The sequence below is a fragment of the Leptosomus discolor genome, chromosome Z, assembly GCF_034619465.1.
Source record: "Leptosomus discolor isolate bLepDis1 chromosome Z, bLepDis1.hap2, whole genome shotgun sequence".
NCBI classification, from domain to species: Eukaryota; Metazoa; Chordata; class Aves; order Leptosomiformes; family Leptosomidae; genus Leptosomus; species Leptosomus discolor.
The window spans coordinates 84,829,829-84,844,477 of NC_141419.1; the positions used below are offsets into that span (position 1 = coordinate 84,829,829).

The following is a 14,649-nucleotide window of genomic DNA, read 5'->3' on the forward strand; positions in this document are numbered from 1 at the left end:
CACTATATTAAAATATTAAATGTCATTATATATATATAATAACACGTATAACATAGAATATATCTGAATTAGTGATCTAATAGAGGATAAAAGTTGAAATGTAATCATCTAAAATGAGGGTCTCTACACTGAGCTGAAGCACCTGATTTAAATGCCTCACTTAGGCAAGCAGTTCCCTCTTCTTGTCAAAAGGGAGCAGTAGACTCCCTGGAGGAAAACTGTGACTACCTGAGTGGGCTGCCCTTGAGGATCCCACTGCTCCCCACTAATGTAAAGGGAACATGACATGACATGGTTGCCTTCAAAAACATTTACGTGCAATAGCGGGGGATTCACCTGTCCTTACTTTTCATGTCTCCAGTGAAGTCATCCAGTCCTGCAGACTAGATAACCCAGGCTCCCCTCATAGTCAATGTAAGGTATGCTACATGATTAATTTAATCTTGCTTTAGAGATTGTGCTCTAAAAGAGCTGATTTCTATTTCCGAATTGTCAAAGGAGGCTGAAAGGACTAGATCAGCTCCTCTAAATAGCTGTTCCTCGCTCTTTAAATAGCAGGTGTCTGAAATCACATTTCTGGCTTCTAATAAAGGGCTACCAGTGTTTTGTTTCCTATTAATTTCTTTATTCCAGTACAATTGCATTTTTATCTGCATTCTTGTTGTTTATTTTGAACACAGACCCCCCATTGGACACTATTGCCTATGTTGCTAATAGATCTTTCCATGGCCCATGCACATCAGCATGCTCGTCTCCCTGAGGACTGAGGAGATCTCAGCAATGATTCCCCATGAGAATGTTCCTGTGTACTACTCTTAGTACCAACGATACCGTTTCATGTATGGAAATGGAGAAAAGACTCAGTGGACCAGGGATTCAAAGCAATTGGGCATTTAATGGATACTCTTTCGGTGTATGAGGAGGGGAACCAATGTGGTGGGGATGGTGTGCTGCGGCCAGAAAGAACAGTCCATTTACTCACCTTCTCTCTGTTGCTGTGGGATCATGGGAGGTGGCTGTGGAAAAGCTTGGCTAATCTGGCCATAAGCAGCAGGATAAGCAGCTATAGGGGAAAGAAAGGGAAAGAGGGACAGATTTCAGTGCTAGGTAAAACAAGGAGCTTTCACTCCGAACCATCATACCAAGCTAGAGGTGGGCTTTCCCCCTCCATTTTGGCTCTGTGAAGGGCCAACTTATGCAGCCTGACATGTGGCAGAAGCACGACGGTCATGCTCCAGGAGGTGCCACATGGCCCTGAGCACCCACCCTCCCTTCAGCTTCGTCAGCAGTAACTCCTGGGGCAGCCACATGGTGTAAATGGGGGCCTCTGCTGAGATCTCTCCCAGCAGAATTGTATAACCATCCCAGATGGTACCACAAACACATTCATTCACGAGCGCAGCGCATTGATACCCATGCTGACAGCCATGCGCAGAGCGCATGCACACATTTCCCTGTGTGATTTCTCTTGCACCCTGATTAATTCACATGCTTATAAAAACAGTTCATACTTGTGTTTTCTCCCTTACTCTAACCCTTGTATGCCCACACGTTGTATAGGCACAGTTGGACATACACTCTTGGATATACATTTTCTTTCATGTCCATAGAGACTTCCTCTCTCTTGCACAAACAGTGGAAACAGTGTGCAGCAATTAAACAATTTTCCCCACCTCAGCTCCCCCACCAAGCAGACAAGGGGAGCCATTCATTACCACAGATGGTAGATGATGTGCCTTGCTGCTAAAAATACAGAGTACGGGTCGCCTACGAGCCCAGAGAGAGGGGGATAGAGGCCATGTGTGTGCAGAGGGGTTAATTAACAGCTCAAAGGGTTGAGCTGCTTCCCATCTATCAAACCTCACAAGCAATAAATGACAATAACTAAAACACCGGCAAATGAAGCCCTACATGGAGAATTAAATTAAGTTTCCAGATACAGTGCTGACATGAGATAATAGCCATTCCTAGTGGGAGCCCATGATTGCTCCAGTTACCACAGGAAATAATGACTTTGGGGTGGCTGCTTCCTCACAACATTGACCATCGACACCTCTCAAGGGGAGGCTGAACACGGTGGGGTCACGGTCTGCACCAGGTCACTTTGGCTGGTGTCAGTCCATCAAATGCAAAGGAGCTGCTCAGTGTACAGGGTGGCGTGAGTAGAGGCTGACCCTTTGGGAGCCGTGAAGAAAGCTGCTGGGAAGCTAGGAGTATGTCTGTGTAGCTCCTAAGCAAGCCTCAAACGAACTAGCTGGGGTATGGCCAGTGTAGACATACCCTAAAATATGGGTATGTACAGACATACCATACTCTGCCAGGAACAGCATCAGTGGCTCTGCAGAGTCTGGTTGCCCATCTCCCTTCCTCACTGCAGCACTCAGGAGACCTGTTATAGAAAGTGGCCTCAAAATCAGTGGCCTGATTTCCATTGGTGCACTGTGCTAAGCAGGCCGGACCTGGTCCTGTCAATGAAGCTGTGCTGATGTACAGGTCAGTAGGAGCCTTTCCCTGAGGAAAGGAAGGAGGTTGACTCCTTAGGGAGAGAAGACTCTGGGGTTTCTGTTTATTTTCATAAGAAGTGCAGATTTAATCTGACAGTCTGTTGCCCCCAGCTTGCCCCTGTATCAGCAAACACCTCCCTTCCCCCAGTGCCCTCAGGTCTGTTCAGAGATTAAAGACTTTATAGAAGAGAAAGGTTTATTGGGAGAAAGTGTTAATACTAACGACCTGCGTACTGCTGCACTCCAGCGTAGGCTTGCTGCAAGGGGTCTGCTGCAGTGGGGCTCTGTGCTGTGGAGACACAAGAGAGAGAAGGAATTAAGGGGTTAAAACATGACAGGCACTCTCCCCAACTCTTCCCTCATCAATACGTGGTGTGAGACAGACAGGCCCAGGGGCTGAAGGTCCCAAAAGAGGAGAAGCTCACCCACCCTATGGACTACATAGAACCCCCCCATGATGGCCAGGAGGGGTCTGTTCCCTAGCCATCACCCTGTGAGACTTTGGAGCAGAGGACAAACAAACTTCTTCTCTCCTTTCCCAAACTTAAATTATGAAGCCCACCTCTGATTATGCGGATTTTTGGCATTGCAGTAATCAACCCCAAAGAGCCCTCTCATCTTAAGCCAGGACTGACACTGTGCTAGGTGCTGTGCAAACTCAGATCTCAGTGACAGCTACAGTGCCATGAAACTTTCAATCAGAGCAGAAAACAACAGGGGCATAGCAGGAGGAAGGAGAACAGAACAAAGCAGTGGCTCCTGCTATCCCGACATCCCTTCGAAGGACTGTGTTGCTGCCAGGCAGCCCCCTGTGAGAGAGGAGATGCTGCTTGGAGGGGAGGGGAACACCACTTGTCTGCTCCAGGGAGGATGCTGTGAATCACTGAGTAAGGCATGCAGTCCCTTGCTGGCTTCAAAGTGCATTTTCTCTCTTTACAAGTGTACATTCCTCCCGCCTAAAACTGTTTATTTTTGTGAAACTTTGAAGTCTAGCTCAAATACAACGAAAGCTAGTTAAGCTTTTTTTTTTTTTTTTTTTTTCCCCCTTTAGTTGATAGTGAGAGAAAAAGAGAGAGAGAGAGAAACGTGTTGGATAAGCTCTTTCTTTATCTGCAGCAATAAAATATTTAAAGCAAAGCTTGGCTGAACCTCCAGTCCAAATGTCACCTTGGCCCTAATATTTCACTTCTTGTTATGAGTTTAATTTGTATTTATTGGTGCTGCACAGTTCTACATTTATGCAGTCCCTCCAGCTTCTTACTTGTAGTTTGATCCCTTAGGGAGCTGCCAATTTCCCTCCTCCATCCCACCTTCTTCCTTCCTACAAGCACAAAGGTGTGGCTGAAGGTAAGGCCTTGGAGGTGCAAAGGTCTGGGCCTCTTGAAAGGAAATCTGGTGCCATTGACCTATCCAAGGAGAGACACTGACTATGTCTGAAAGGTGGGACAGGTTGGCAAACTTGAGGGTTATCAACCCAAGGAACATGGACAAACTGCTTTCTTACAAGTGCAAATACCAGCTTGAACCTTGAACTTCAAAGATCACCATTCATCATGATGGAGGCTTGCAAGATCTTGCACTCTTTTCCCAAAATACAAGGAGGAATGATGAGAAGACCAAACTTTGAGGGGACAAACTCAATCAGCTTGCTAAGGCTTGGAGGTTCCTGTTCATTATGGGTATTACTGGATCACAAGGACTTTGAGGATGGAGTAATCACAGGAAGAAATAAGTGGGATTTCAGTCTGAGGTTGGAATTTGTTTGGTTGATTTCCTGGCTGACTTTTGGCAGGTCCCTCAATATGTATGTGAAATAGAAAAGTACTGCCTTACTGTAAGGATTTTCACCGCTTGAAAAGCAGTGTGAGGAGAATACATTGAAACCCATGGGAGATCAGTGGAAGGCATAATAGAGGTGCATAGCTATGTTTTTATAGAGTAGATGCTCCAGGAAACTGTAGGAAATGCTTGGAAAATACAAAAACTGTTTCCATGTACTCCTGCCTTCTTGAAGAAGGAAGCAACTGAAGTCTATTCGTCTTAACCTCAGTTCAAAACAGTTTTCCTTTAAAAACAGAATGCTGAGCACATTGTTCTGGAAGGAAACTGAATGGCTATGAAAGGCTGAGTGATACACCAGCCCCCGCACCCTTTTGGGAGAATGGATCATAATAACTTGGACCCCTCAAAATGACCAAGTCCTGTCAGGTAGAAGATATCTCCTGAGGAAGGTGTGGGGACACGTGATAAAGGGAGAAAATCTTTATAAGATAATTATGGTTTTGCAGCCTGCAGTAAAAGAGATGATCTACTCTGTCTGCCCCAAAGGCAACTGCCCTTCCTCAGTTGCATTCATGTTTGTAGAGTTAGAAGAAGAAATTGTATCTGCTACTCAGGAGGTACACTCCCAGCATTTCCTTCCTCTCTGGCTGAGGCTGGACTCAGACATTCTTATTCTCTCTCTGACATGATGGCAATTAGCAATGACTGACTCTTCGTTGAGACGGAAGAATTCACCGAGCAGTACCTGTCTGACTGTAGTTCTTTCCTTCATTCCTTGCTTTAGCTGAGCACATGCAAGAACTGCCCACTCTCCCAGCTGTAGCTGAGTCTATGTCCTGAACTGGACGACCTGGCTCACTGGAGAGCTGCTCTCCTTACCCCACCTGTGAATACCTCACCTGCCTTTGGAGCCATACTCTGTGCATCAAAACTAAGCCATTCTGCTTAGGAAATACACACTGAAAGTCGTGTTTCAGCTTTAAGATTAAATATTAAAACTGGGCAGATGCTTTATTTAAAGGGTTTGGGACAACAAGCTTTTAAATGCAGCCTTTTTCACTCCCACACAAAGCTTTTAGAGTTCATTATTTTCCTGACTCTTAATGACTTGTCAGCAAGGCTAGTATCTAACTCGGTGTTTCTTTCTCAGGAGGCTGCATCGTGCCCTCGATCATGCATGGAATTTCCTCCTGGCTCACAGCACATGCAAGCCAGTGGGAAGACTTTCCCTGGTTTTAGTCAGCTTTGCTGTAAGCTGGGAATCACGTATAGGTAAAGAAGATGCAAGGTGTCTGGTCTAACACACAGGACCCCGACACTGACCCAGCCATCCCTGGATGCTCTTGAAAAGGAATGAGATGAAAGCATCTGTGGGCTATAGGACTAGACAGCATGGGGAGGTAGCAACCCCTGACCTGGGTCTCTGTCTCTTACCTGTAGTCTCATAGCCTACCTTGGCTTTTTAGGAAGATGAGTTGTGGTGAGTCACTACCTGCAGGAATTTAGCTTGGCAGCTCCTAAATACAAAAGTGATGACTTTTGCTCACTGAAGAAACCACCTTCCTTAGCTCGAAAAGTGTGTTTACTCAGCAAATGAAGATGTGACTTCAGTACAGTGGATGTGTCCATGCTGGCCAACGTGGCCTATGAAGATGCAGGGACACAGAATCCAGGGCCGACTGGGTACCCTCATGCAAAGCCAAGGCAGCTTGGGCAGCCATGAGCATATCTTCACGTTGCTGCTCACTCTGCCAGATGAATTAAACCTAGCAAAGGGCATAACTGCTGGCGCTCCCAGCTGTAGTACGGATGAAGCCAACTGCTGGTATCAATCCAGAAATCTCAAGACAGATTAGACACTTGAGGAAGTTGTGGCCATGCTGTGTTTAGTAAAGTGACAGCCCTCCTACATACTCATGACCCATGAGAAGTTCAGCAAGGGATCAGATGTACAAGGGGCTCATGATCCAGAGCCAACCTGCCCCAGAGGTTATGTGTGAGTGTAGGCTGCAGCACACCACATACTAAAATTCAAAGTGACGGGGAGACATTAATCATTTCTGTGTCCCAGTACAAGAAGACCATGAGGGAAGGTTGCTTTATTCCTTCATAAGGTACATCCGACTTAATAGTGTGCACACTCCTGTGGCCTTCACACAGATCATGCTCCGCTAGGGCAGGAGAGTTATTCTGTCTAAGCCACCCTTTCTCCCCATCCAGCTGGCCAGTCTGCTCTGTTACTGCAAATATTAGTTGAACATGGGCATGCAGGGCTGGGAACAGACCTCAGCTCCTCTGCATGCTGTCTGTGCCAGAGTGTAAGCCCACAGTAGGCCAGAAGGTAAATAGCTGAGTAAAGGGCCCTCCTATAGGGGTGTAGGAGACACTAGATGAGGGACATGGATATCATAAAGCACCTTAAAGTGGCTTTTGGACCACAACTAGAACGTCTCTAAGTTGTAACATCATCAAAAGACCTTGGATGTGCTGGTGACTCTGTGCAAATGTGCCCATAGACAACATTTGAAATAGCTTTCCTTGTGGTCAGACTCATGGAGACCTTACATCCAGCATACAGACATTTAAGAGATTAAACATGTTGCAATGTACATACTGAGGATCAGCTGGTGAAGTGAAAGAAGCAGAGAGGCTCCTGAGAGGCTGGAGGACAATTATCAATCATGTCAGCCCTGCTGAAGTCCATGCAGCCTTGCTGCTTTGCAGAAGCTGAGGATCTGGCCTTGCCAGGGGAAACTAAAGGTGTACTGTGAAAACAGATGCTAATACTAACTTCATTTGGCAGCTCAGGCCAAGAGCCTTATCCCTGGACATCAGCCCTATATTAATTTGATTATTTCCATATCTCCACGGGAAAAATCTTGCTCAGATACAACTGTCTCTTTACAAGACGGTCCTGGCCAAGATGCCACAAGGTGACCATGGCAGATAACCTTCCATAAACCTGGAGACATAAAACAAGCCAATGACCTACTATATGGCCATAAATATAATTTAACGAAGGCAGCACTTATTCATTAGGCAGAAGTCAAGAAATGACTCCCAAGTCCTTCAAAGAAAGTAGATCCGTTAATGTCACTTTCCAAATCCTCTGCCTGATGCCAAAAACCAAGGATGATTTCCCAAGTCAGCATGAAATACCAGTGCTTTAAAATTAACACCAGGAAGCTTTCTTACTCCTGATGTATCTCTACATTGAAATCCAACTTTTTAAAGGGGCATTCAGCTAGTGTTAGGCTCGACATTTAGCTTTTGTGAGAGAATGAAAGGATGGAGGTAGGAGAATGAAGCACATTGTTAAAAATAAATAAAATGAGTTTAAGTGATGTTCTATAAAGAATCCCTCCTGAGATGCCAGTAACCCGGCTACAGTGTCTGGCCAAGATGAGCTGTTATATGGGTGAAATGTCCCAGGTGAAAACGGTTGTAGAAGACAGAGGGTTGGAGTCTGCTGTGACCGTCAGATGTGTAAATCAGGAGGAGCTGCACTGAAGCCAGTGGGGGTGGTGAGGAGAAAGGATGATGGTTAGTGCCTAAGCCATCAAATGGAGGCCCTCCATCCCACTCAGTGGGGTATGGGACAGGGTCTCTGTCCCAGCTCGGGGTAAGAGAAAGCCATGGAAATTTGCTTTCTGAAATCAGAGGGCCCAGCACTTCTAAGAGACAAAAGCAACACCTGGCACATTTTTGGCTGCTAAGACACCGTGGGATTTCACTTTGGTGGGACGAGTCAGCAAACCTTACACCTATATGATATCCTCTTCACCCCCTGTTCTGATTGCCTATGCATTTCTTGACAGACATTCTTTATTTCATCTGTTTTGCAGTGCTGCTCTCTTCTCAAGTCTACAAAAATGTGTTCTCACCCAGATCCACAGCTTTGTGCTGCCCCATCTATCCTTTCACTGTCTTGGAGGTATTTTACACCTCTCTCAGGAGCTGCACCTTGGCCACTATCACCTCTGGGAGTGGGGACAGGGAGGGAGGGCAATCAAAGAGAGGCAGTGTTGTTCAGACCAAAGCAGGGGAAATAAAATAATGATAGCAAAAAAAAAAAAAAAATCTATGTGAAGGCCAGGATTAAAATAAAAAAATAAATAACTGAGTGGGAGGGCTCTATTCACCTTCTCCTTAAATCCAATTTAAATCACTCTCTACAGACCTAATCTATATCCATAATTATATCATTTCGTACAACAAGCTTGCGAGAGGTCTTAAGAAATTTATGTAGATTAAAATTCATGGGTGCCATAGTACAGATTCCATATTATTAAGATTGATTAGGACAGCTGATGCTGTGATTAAAGAAGCCAGCGTTTACTGTTGTAATTAATTAGGTATTCAGACACAACAATAACTGCAATAACAGAAAGAATGTGCAGATCCGGCACAAAACAGAGACTGATCCTGTGTTTTATAGTCTCATTTTGCCATTTAGGGGGTGGACGCCACTCAGTCAAAGACATGTTGTCGCACTGTCTCTTCCTCTACACATCAAAGGAGCCAAGAAATCCAGGGCATTTGTGCCCTCTGCTCCATGCTATTAGTTGGAAAACCCCTTTTGGTAGCATCCCCAGGTATTGTAGATGCCTGTTTGAGACAACATATGGGCCTACTATATAATTCATATAGTTCAACCCTGGAAATCAGGATTATTGTTATTATTTTCTTAACAGTCCCACCTCCAAATCCCACACCTTATCAGTCCCCTGCTGAGATGGGTGCTGTGCGAAAACATGATAGGAGTAGTGTCTGGCAATGAAAAGCTTCCAGTAGACAGAGCAAGAAAGACATGGGAGACTCAGAAATGCAGAGAAGTGGAGGTGGCTGGCCAAGGTGACAAACTAAGTCAATAGCAGAGACAGGAACAGACTTCTCTCCCTTTGCCTAAGGCCATAAACACATAAGTCGAGGTGATGTTTTAAAAGCTATTAAGGCACTCTAACTGCATATTTTTGGGGAGCTTAGTTTAAGCCACCTTTAAAAATAAAGCTGAAGGTTTTAACTCACTTAGGTGCCTCTGAAAACATCAGCGCAGAACCTGATTTGTATTTACACTTTCTTCCAGATCGGAGGAGAAAATACTTTGGCTCTGGAAAGGCTCCCACAACTGCCTTAAACAACCTCATTCATTATGGCTGCAGCATGACTGTTGGAAGTACACGGCATCATTAAAATAGCTTAGACTACAATTGAAGATGGCAACTTGTTATTATATTTTTAATGAGTGCATTCCTTCAGTTATTTATTTTACCAGTAAAGCGTGGTTTATGGCACGTGGCAGATTGTTACAAATGGGTCAAATAAATGCTTCCTAGTCATAATGATGTTTCAGGTGCTCACTGTTGCAGTTTTGGAACTGCTGATACAAAATATGAATGGGAAAGCTCTCACCCAGAGATTTAGGGTGGACAAACAACACAGCCAAAGATTGCCCCTAGTAAGTAACTTAGCCTCAGGGCCACTGAGCCAGGTATATTTCTAGGGCATGGTGTATGTCTGGACCGAACGCTGTGAGGCTTGGTTTTCATACTGGACCTTCTACAGGTGCAGCCAGGTCACTCTTTTTCTGTGCTCCTGCTTCACCTCCTCTCTAAACTCTTCTTGTCTGGCACCTTTCAGGACTGAAATGTCAGGGCACTGGGGTGGGGGAAGTCAATCCCTTTCTCTGCCTGTACAAGTGAAGCCCTGATCTTGCCCAGCGCCATTGGATGGTGTCTATCGTGATCAGGACTGATCCTGGACTGAATGGTCCAGAGCAGCAGCCTGCCCATCACCAGCGCTGCTAGCTAATTGACAAGCTAATAGATAAGGCTGTCATATTAGCATGCCGGCAACTCCTCCCATACAAAATTAGCTTGGGTAATGATAATAATTACAGATAGAGTTTGAATCCTGTCTCTGCTGGCAATGGGTGAGATTGGTTACTGCCTGATAGCTCTTTGTTGAGCCAAGGAAAACGAATTGATGGTCTCAGTTCAGTTCCTAAGACATGAGTTTCTACAGCACAGGAATTCACCCATGGGGGACACCTTCACTGCTGATCTCAGTGGTAGCTTGGAAATGTGGGCATAGAGGTCTGGCTGCCTATTTGTACTGACAGCTAGTCCTCACTGGAGAGGGCTGGACCCCAAATAGGGTATGAAATGGAGCTCACTGTCTTGCTAGCCCAGACGTACGCACAGTGTAACCAAAGGGGAGTCAGGGGACCTCTGCTGTGTCTGCAGAGAGGAGAGACAGAGGTAGTCCTGGCAGTGGTGGGCAGTCAGAAACAGAACCACTGTGTGCCTGGGAACAGTAAATGATATGACATGTTTTTAATGTATTATGAGCAACTGAAGGAACTTTGCTTTTGTTTTCCTCAGCAACCTAAACCCAGACCAAATGCACTGAAGAACTCAGCATCCTGGAAAGCATTTCCTGTCTGAGGCTCCACAAAGCTGCCATACCACTGGATCCATCCCTGGCTCTGGTCAAGCTGGGCATCCCTTGGCCCAGGAGAAATGTTTGCTTGGGAGCTACTGGATGCTATGGGGTGTATTTCCACTTCTTCCTGGGCAGAAGGCTATGGAGCAGTCCACACTCTTTTCTAGGGGCTCTGCTCTGTGCCTCCTTCCTGTTCCCTTATTTCACTGATCTTTTGACAGCTCATCCCTTCTCTTTCTTGTTTGCTGCCCTTTGGTCTCCCCATTTTCTCATCTCTCCCTCCCCTTCTCTTCCCAAGGAGGCTTTATTTTTGGAGTGAGCATTTTGTCCAGTCCCTCACAACCCAATCCAGAAGGGCAGGACCTGTTACTGGAGAGCAGAGTCTTAATGGCATGAGACACAGCAGAAACCAGTGCAGATGGTCTCCGCTTTTGTTGTCTATAACATCACACACTGTTACAAGGGAGGCGCTGGGCTCTGGGTGGCTAAGAAGCTTTGGCAGAAGAGTGCAATCCCTGTTACTACGGCTAATGTGGAAATGGCAAACACTTTTGAGCTGCTGCATAGTGACTCACAAGACCATGGCACAACAGATTATGCTCTTTGTCCCCACTATATGTTGTGACACATTGCCATGTTCAATAGCTCTGCAAGCTGAAAGATTAAAGGGCAGGCATTAATACACAAAAAGGTCAGATCTCCAAAGGGGCTCAGACTAGTAGAAGGGGAAATATTTACTCCCTTGTTATCCTGTCCATGCCAAAAAAAGTGCACTGTGAGGCTTTATGTCCTGGTTGAGCTGGGAGAAGGTGAGACCATGGCTTGCAAACAGGATGCCTGCAGGAATGGTTTTCTGCATGGATCCATGGCCTGGCCAGAGCCACAGAAAAAGCTATTTCCTGCAGAGTCCTGGTGAGTACGGACATTTGACCTACTCTTGCCTTTGCCTGAAAGCTATGAATGGTTCAACAGTCTGACTCAAATGATACTGTGTGTCTCCCTGTTCCAGACAAAGGGAATCTTAAAAAAAAAGAGCACAGGGGAAGACAGAAAAAAAGAAGCGAAACTACAGAGTAAATACAATTACATGATATGGACCTGTTTTCATCGTGTAAAGACTGTGGAGTTCTGGCGTACTTTAGATGCAGCATCAAAAATATTATAGGTAGACACAAAGGTGGACATGTAGACAAACTGCACAATTAATGGGATTTATTTGGGTCTGAATGATGTGGATGTCATGCCTCTACAGATTTTGCTTGTCCTGTTTTGCTATTTTCAGGCAACGAACAACATTCTGCCTCAGGATATAATGGTGTGAACCCACATTTGAGTTTTTTGTGGAGTATAAAAGAGTATCTGAGAGCAAAATTCAGGCTTTAAACAATATATGGCAAGTCATAATCATAGCAAAACTATGGTTATGTACATAGTACTGCAGCACTCTTAGCCACTTTCAGAATGAGAGCTATACCGTAAAATAAAGTTGTTTGGAAGATGCTGACTTTCAATGGGGACTGGCATGTTCTTTCCTTCTCTATAACGTTAGTGCAATTGCATGCTCAGCTTTAATCTTTTATTTCTACCCTTGCATTTAGAAACACAGACACGTGGAACCACAGGGCAGTGCCAGTAACAAACGCTACAGAAGAAAGTGTGAAAAATCCCATAATAAACAAAGATGAAATAAGCTGCCCGGTGGTGAAAATTTCTTTCTAACCCCAAGCAATTAGTGGCTGTCTTACATCCTAAAGCATGAAGGTTTGTGTCCTTTCTACATTTTTATCCAGTCTAATACGGCCGTGGATGTTCTCATTACCCATATACACGTCTAATCTTTTTTTTTTTTTTTTTTTATGCTGCTAAGCTCAGACCACAATAGAGCTTGTGGCAAGGATTAAAGTTTTGGAGAGTGTATAAATGCTCATAAGAAGGAAGAGAATAAGATGGAGCAAACACATGATGTTTTCTATACCCAAATTGCTACAAAGGGGCTTGCTTTCAGCGTTTCACTGCTAGCAGGAACAGGCAGAAGTGAAATGAGAGGTGAGGGTTTGGCCTGCCACTGTTCCCTTTACACCTTTGCTATAACTTAAGATGTCACTAAGTTATGGGGAAGCTGAGCACCGAGAAAGACCAATATATTGCTGAAGACACACCGAGGTAAATCCAGACTTTACACAAAGGAGGCTATTTGGATGTTAACTTTACTGGCAGAAAGGAGCCTCTCTGCCTGCAGCAAAGTAGAGCAAAGATGACTGTCAACTTTCAGTGTGTTAGGCTGTTAGTGCTTGTGCAGGAACTTAGTGCAAACGGCTGGCTGAGCAAGTCTCTCCAAAACTTAGAATCAGATTAAGGCCATTGACTTTTATAGGATAAAATACCTAACTGAAAGCTTTAATTATAGGGGGGTGGTTGGACCTAGTACTCAAAATCTCAGTGTCATTAAAAAAATGAAGCTCAAGTCATTAAAATTCATCTAGAAAGATCATCTTTTCTCTGATATCTGCAGTAATGGATTATGGAATATTAGCTAAAAGGAGCTAGATAAACCAGAAGAAAATAGACACAGAAATGGAAGAATAAACAAGATGACAGACTAGCAAGCAGTTAGATACTTATATAGATGGATAGTTGAACAGATGGCTATATTCATATAATCTTAAAGACAGGGTGTTTTCTTGGTGTTGTGGTTGAGCTCACTGAGCATACTAGGGGCTCCCTGCAATCTTCTGATGCCTCCATAAGCCTCCAAGAGCTCCTCATCCCTCTATGCAGCTACAAACACATATATACATGCCTAACTTTTAGCAGAGTAAGCCCCTTCTCTGCCTGAAGTTGAACTCATGGCTAGATGTTTACAAAGTGCAAGTGTGGATGTGGAAGATGATAATTATTTTACAATACTCTTGGTATTTCTGGGCTTTCCTTCGCCGCATTCACAGGATGGCTTTTTTCAGTGACATCGTCTGAACTGTAACTAGGTAACTTTTTCCTTGTAGCTTATAAAATCTCCTCTGATGTTGAACCCTCTGTGTTTTCAGGACTGGCTGAGATTGAAAGAATTTTTTTGTTAGGAGTTTTGTGGGCTTTTGGGCTGGAGCATCTGACTAAGTGTTTGATTTCCTAACAGGCTAGATCAATCTATGAGTGCCCCAGGGTAAAATACTCCTTTGCCAGCTGGTGGCTAAGATCAATTAGTAACATTTACTTAATTTTTTATTGTTATGGTTGTTATTATTAGTATGTGTACAGCAATGGGAAGGAATGTCTTCCTAGCAGAAGTACAGCTTGGAGGAGAGGGCTATCTCAAATCTTGAGGATGCTAAAAAAATGTAGGTGCACATTAAGGACTTGTAAACTCCTGAGTTCTTGGTGACTGCAGCCTCAGAGTGTCCATATATTTGCAAGTACAGGTGTAGAGGCAGGTGTGTATCCTTTAAGCTGCCCCATTCATCTCTGACTGCCAGGGCTTGCAAAATCACTCCTTCAGTGCTGGCATCTTTTGAGCTAGGCACAGTCTGAATCCCAGTAGCGGTTCTCTGGTGGTGTGCCATGAAAGGGTGAAGCTGAGCCTGTTCTGTGGCTCTATTAAAGGAGCTTCAGTCTCCAGGCCTGGTAAGGCAACAAGATTTGGATGCAGTGAGCATTTAGGAGATTGACACTTGCTGACTGCACACATGGTCTGAGGTATGGAGCAGTTTGGGTCAGCAGCCATGTGGACCCTTCGGACTCATCCTCCCAAAGCCATCACACTGCAAGGGAATCCCAGCAGGAGATACCAACAGTGGGTGCAAGGAGATGTAAACAGGCTTAGCCCAGCTCTTTCAAGGCTAGTCAGGAGAAAGACCTTTGGGATTACCACTAAGAGATCTTCCAGCATGAACTAGTCAGGCCTCAGATCAAATTTTAGCTAAAG

General features: G+C 44.7%; 1 protein-coding gene across 50 annotated transcripts in view; it reads right to left on the reverse strand.

Moving 5' to 3' along the window:
* CELF4 (CUGBP Elav-like family member 4) overlaps positions 1-14,649 on the reverse strand; it is a 694,695-nt gene that overhangs the window by 27,380 nt on the left and 652,666 nt on the right. For 17 of the 50 annotated variants that reach the window (XM_086480469.1, XM_086480445.1, XM_086480466.1 and 14 more), the window contains 3 exons: positions 2,731-2,793; positions 2,460-2,465; positions 983-1,063 (listed from right to left, as the gene is read on the reverse strand). In XM_086480469.1, the coding sequence (XP_086336595.1) occupies positions 983-1,063; positions 2,460-2,465; positions 2,731-2,793 (150 nt within the window). Of the gene's footprint in view, positions 1-982; positions 1,064-1,879; positions 1,885-2,459; positions 2,466-2,727; positions 2,794-3,829; positions 3,911-14,649 lie in introns of all 50 variants that reach the window. The other 33 variants (XM_086480446.1, XM_086480425.1, XM_086480441.1 and 30 more) reach the window with 5 other exon arrangements.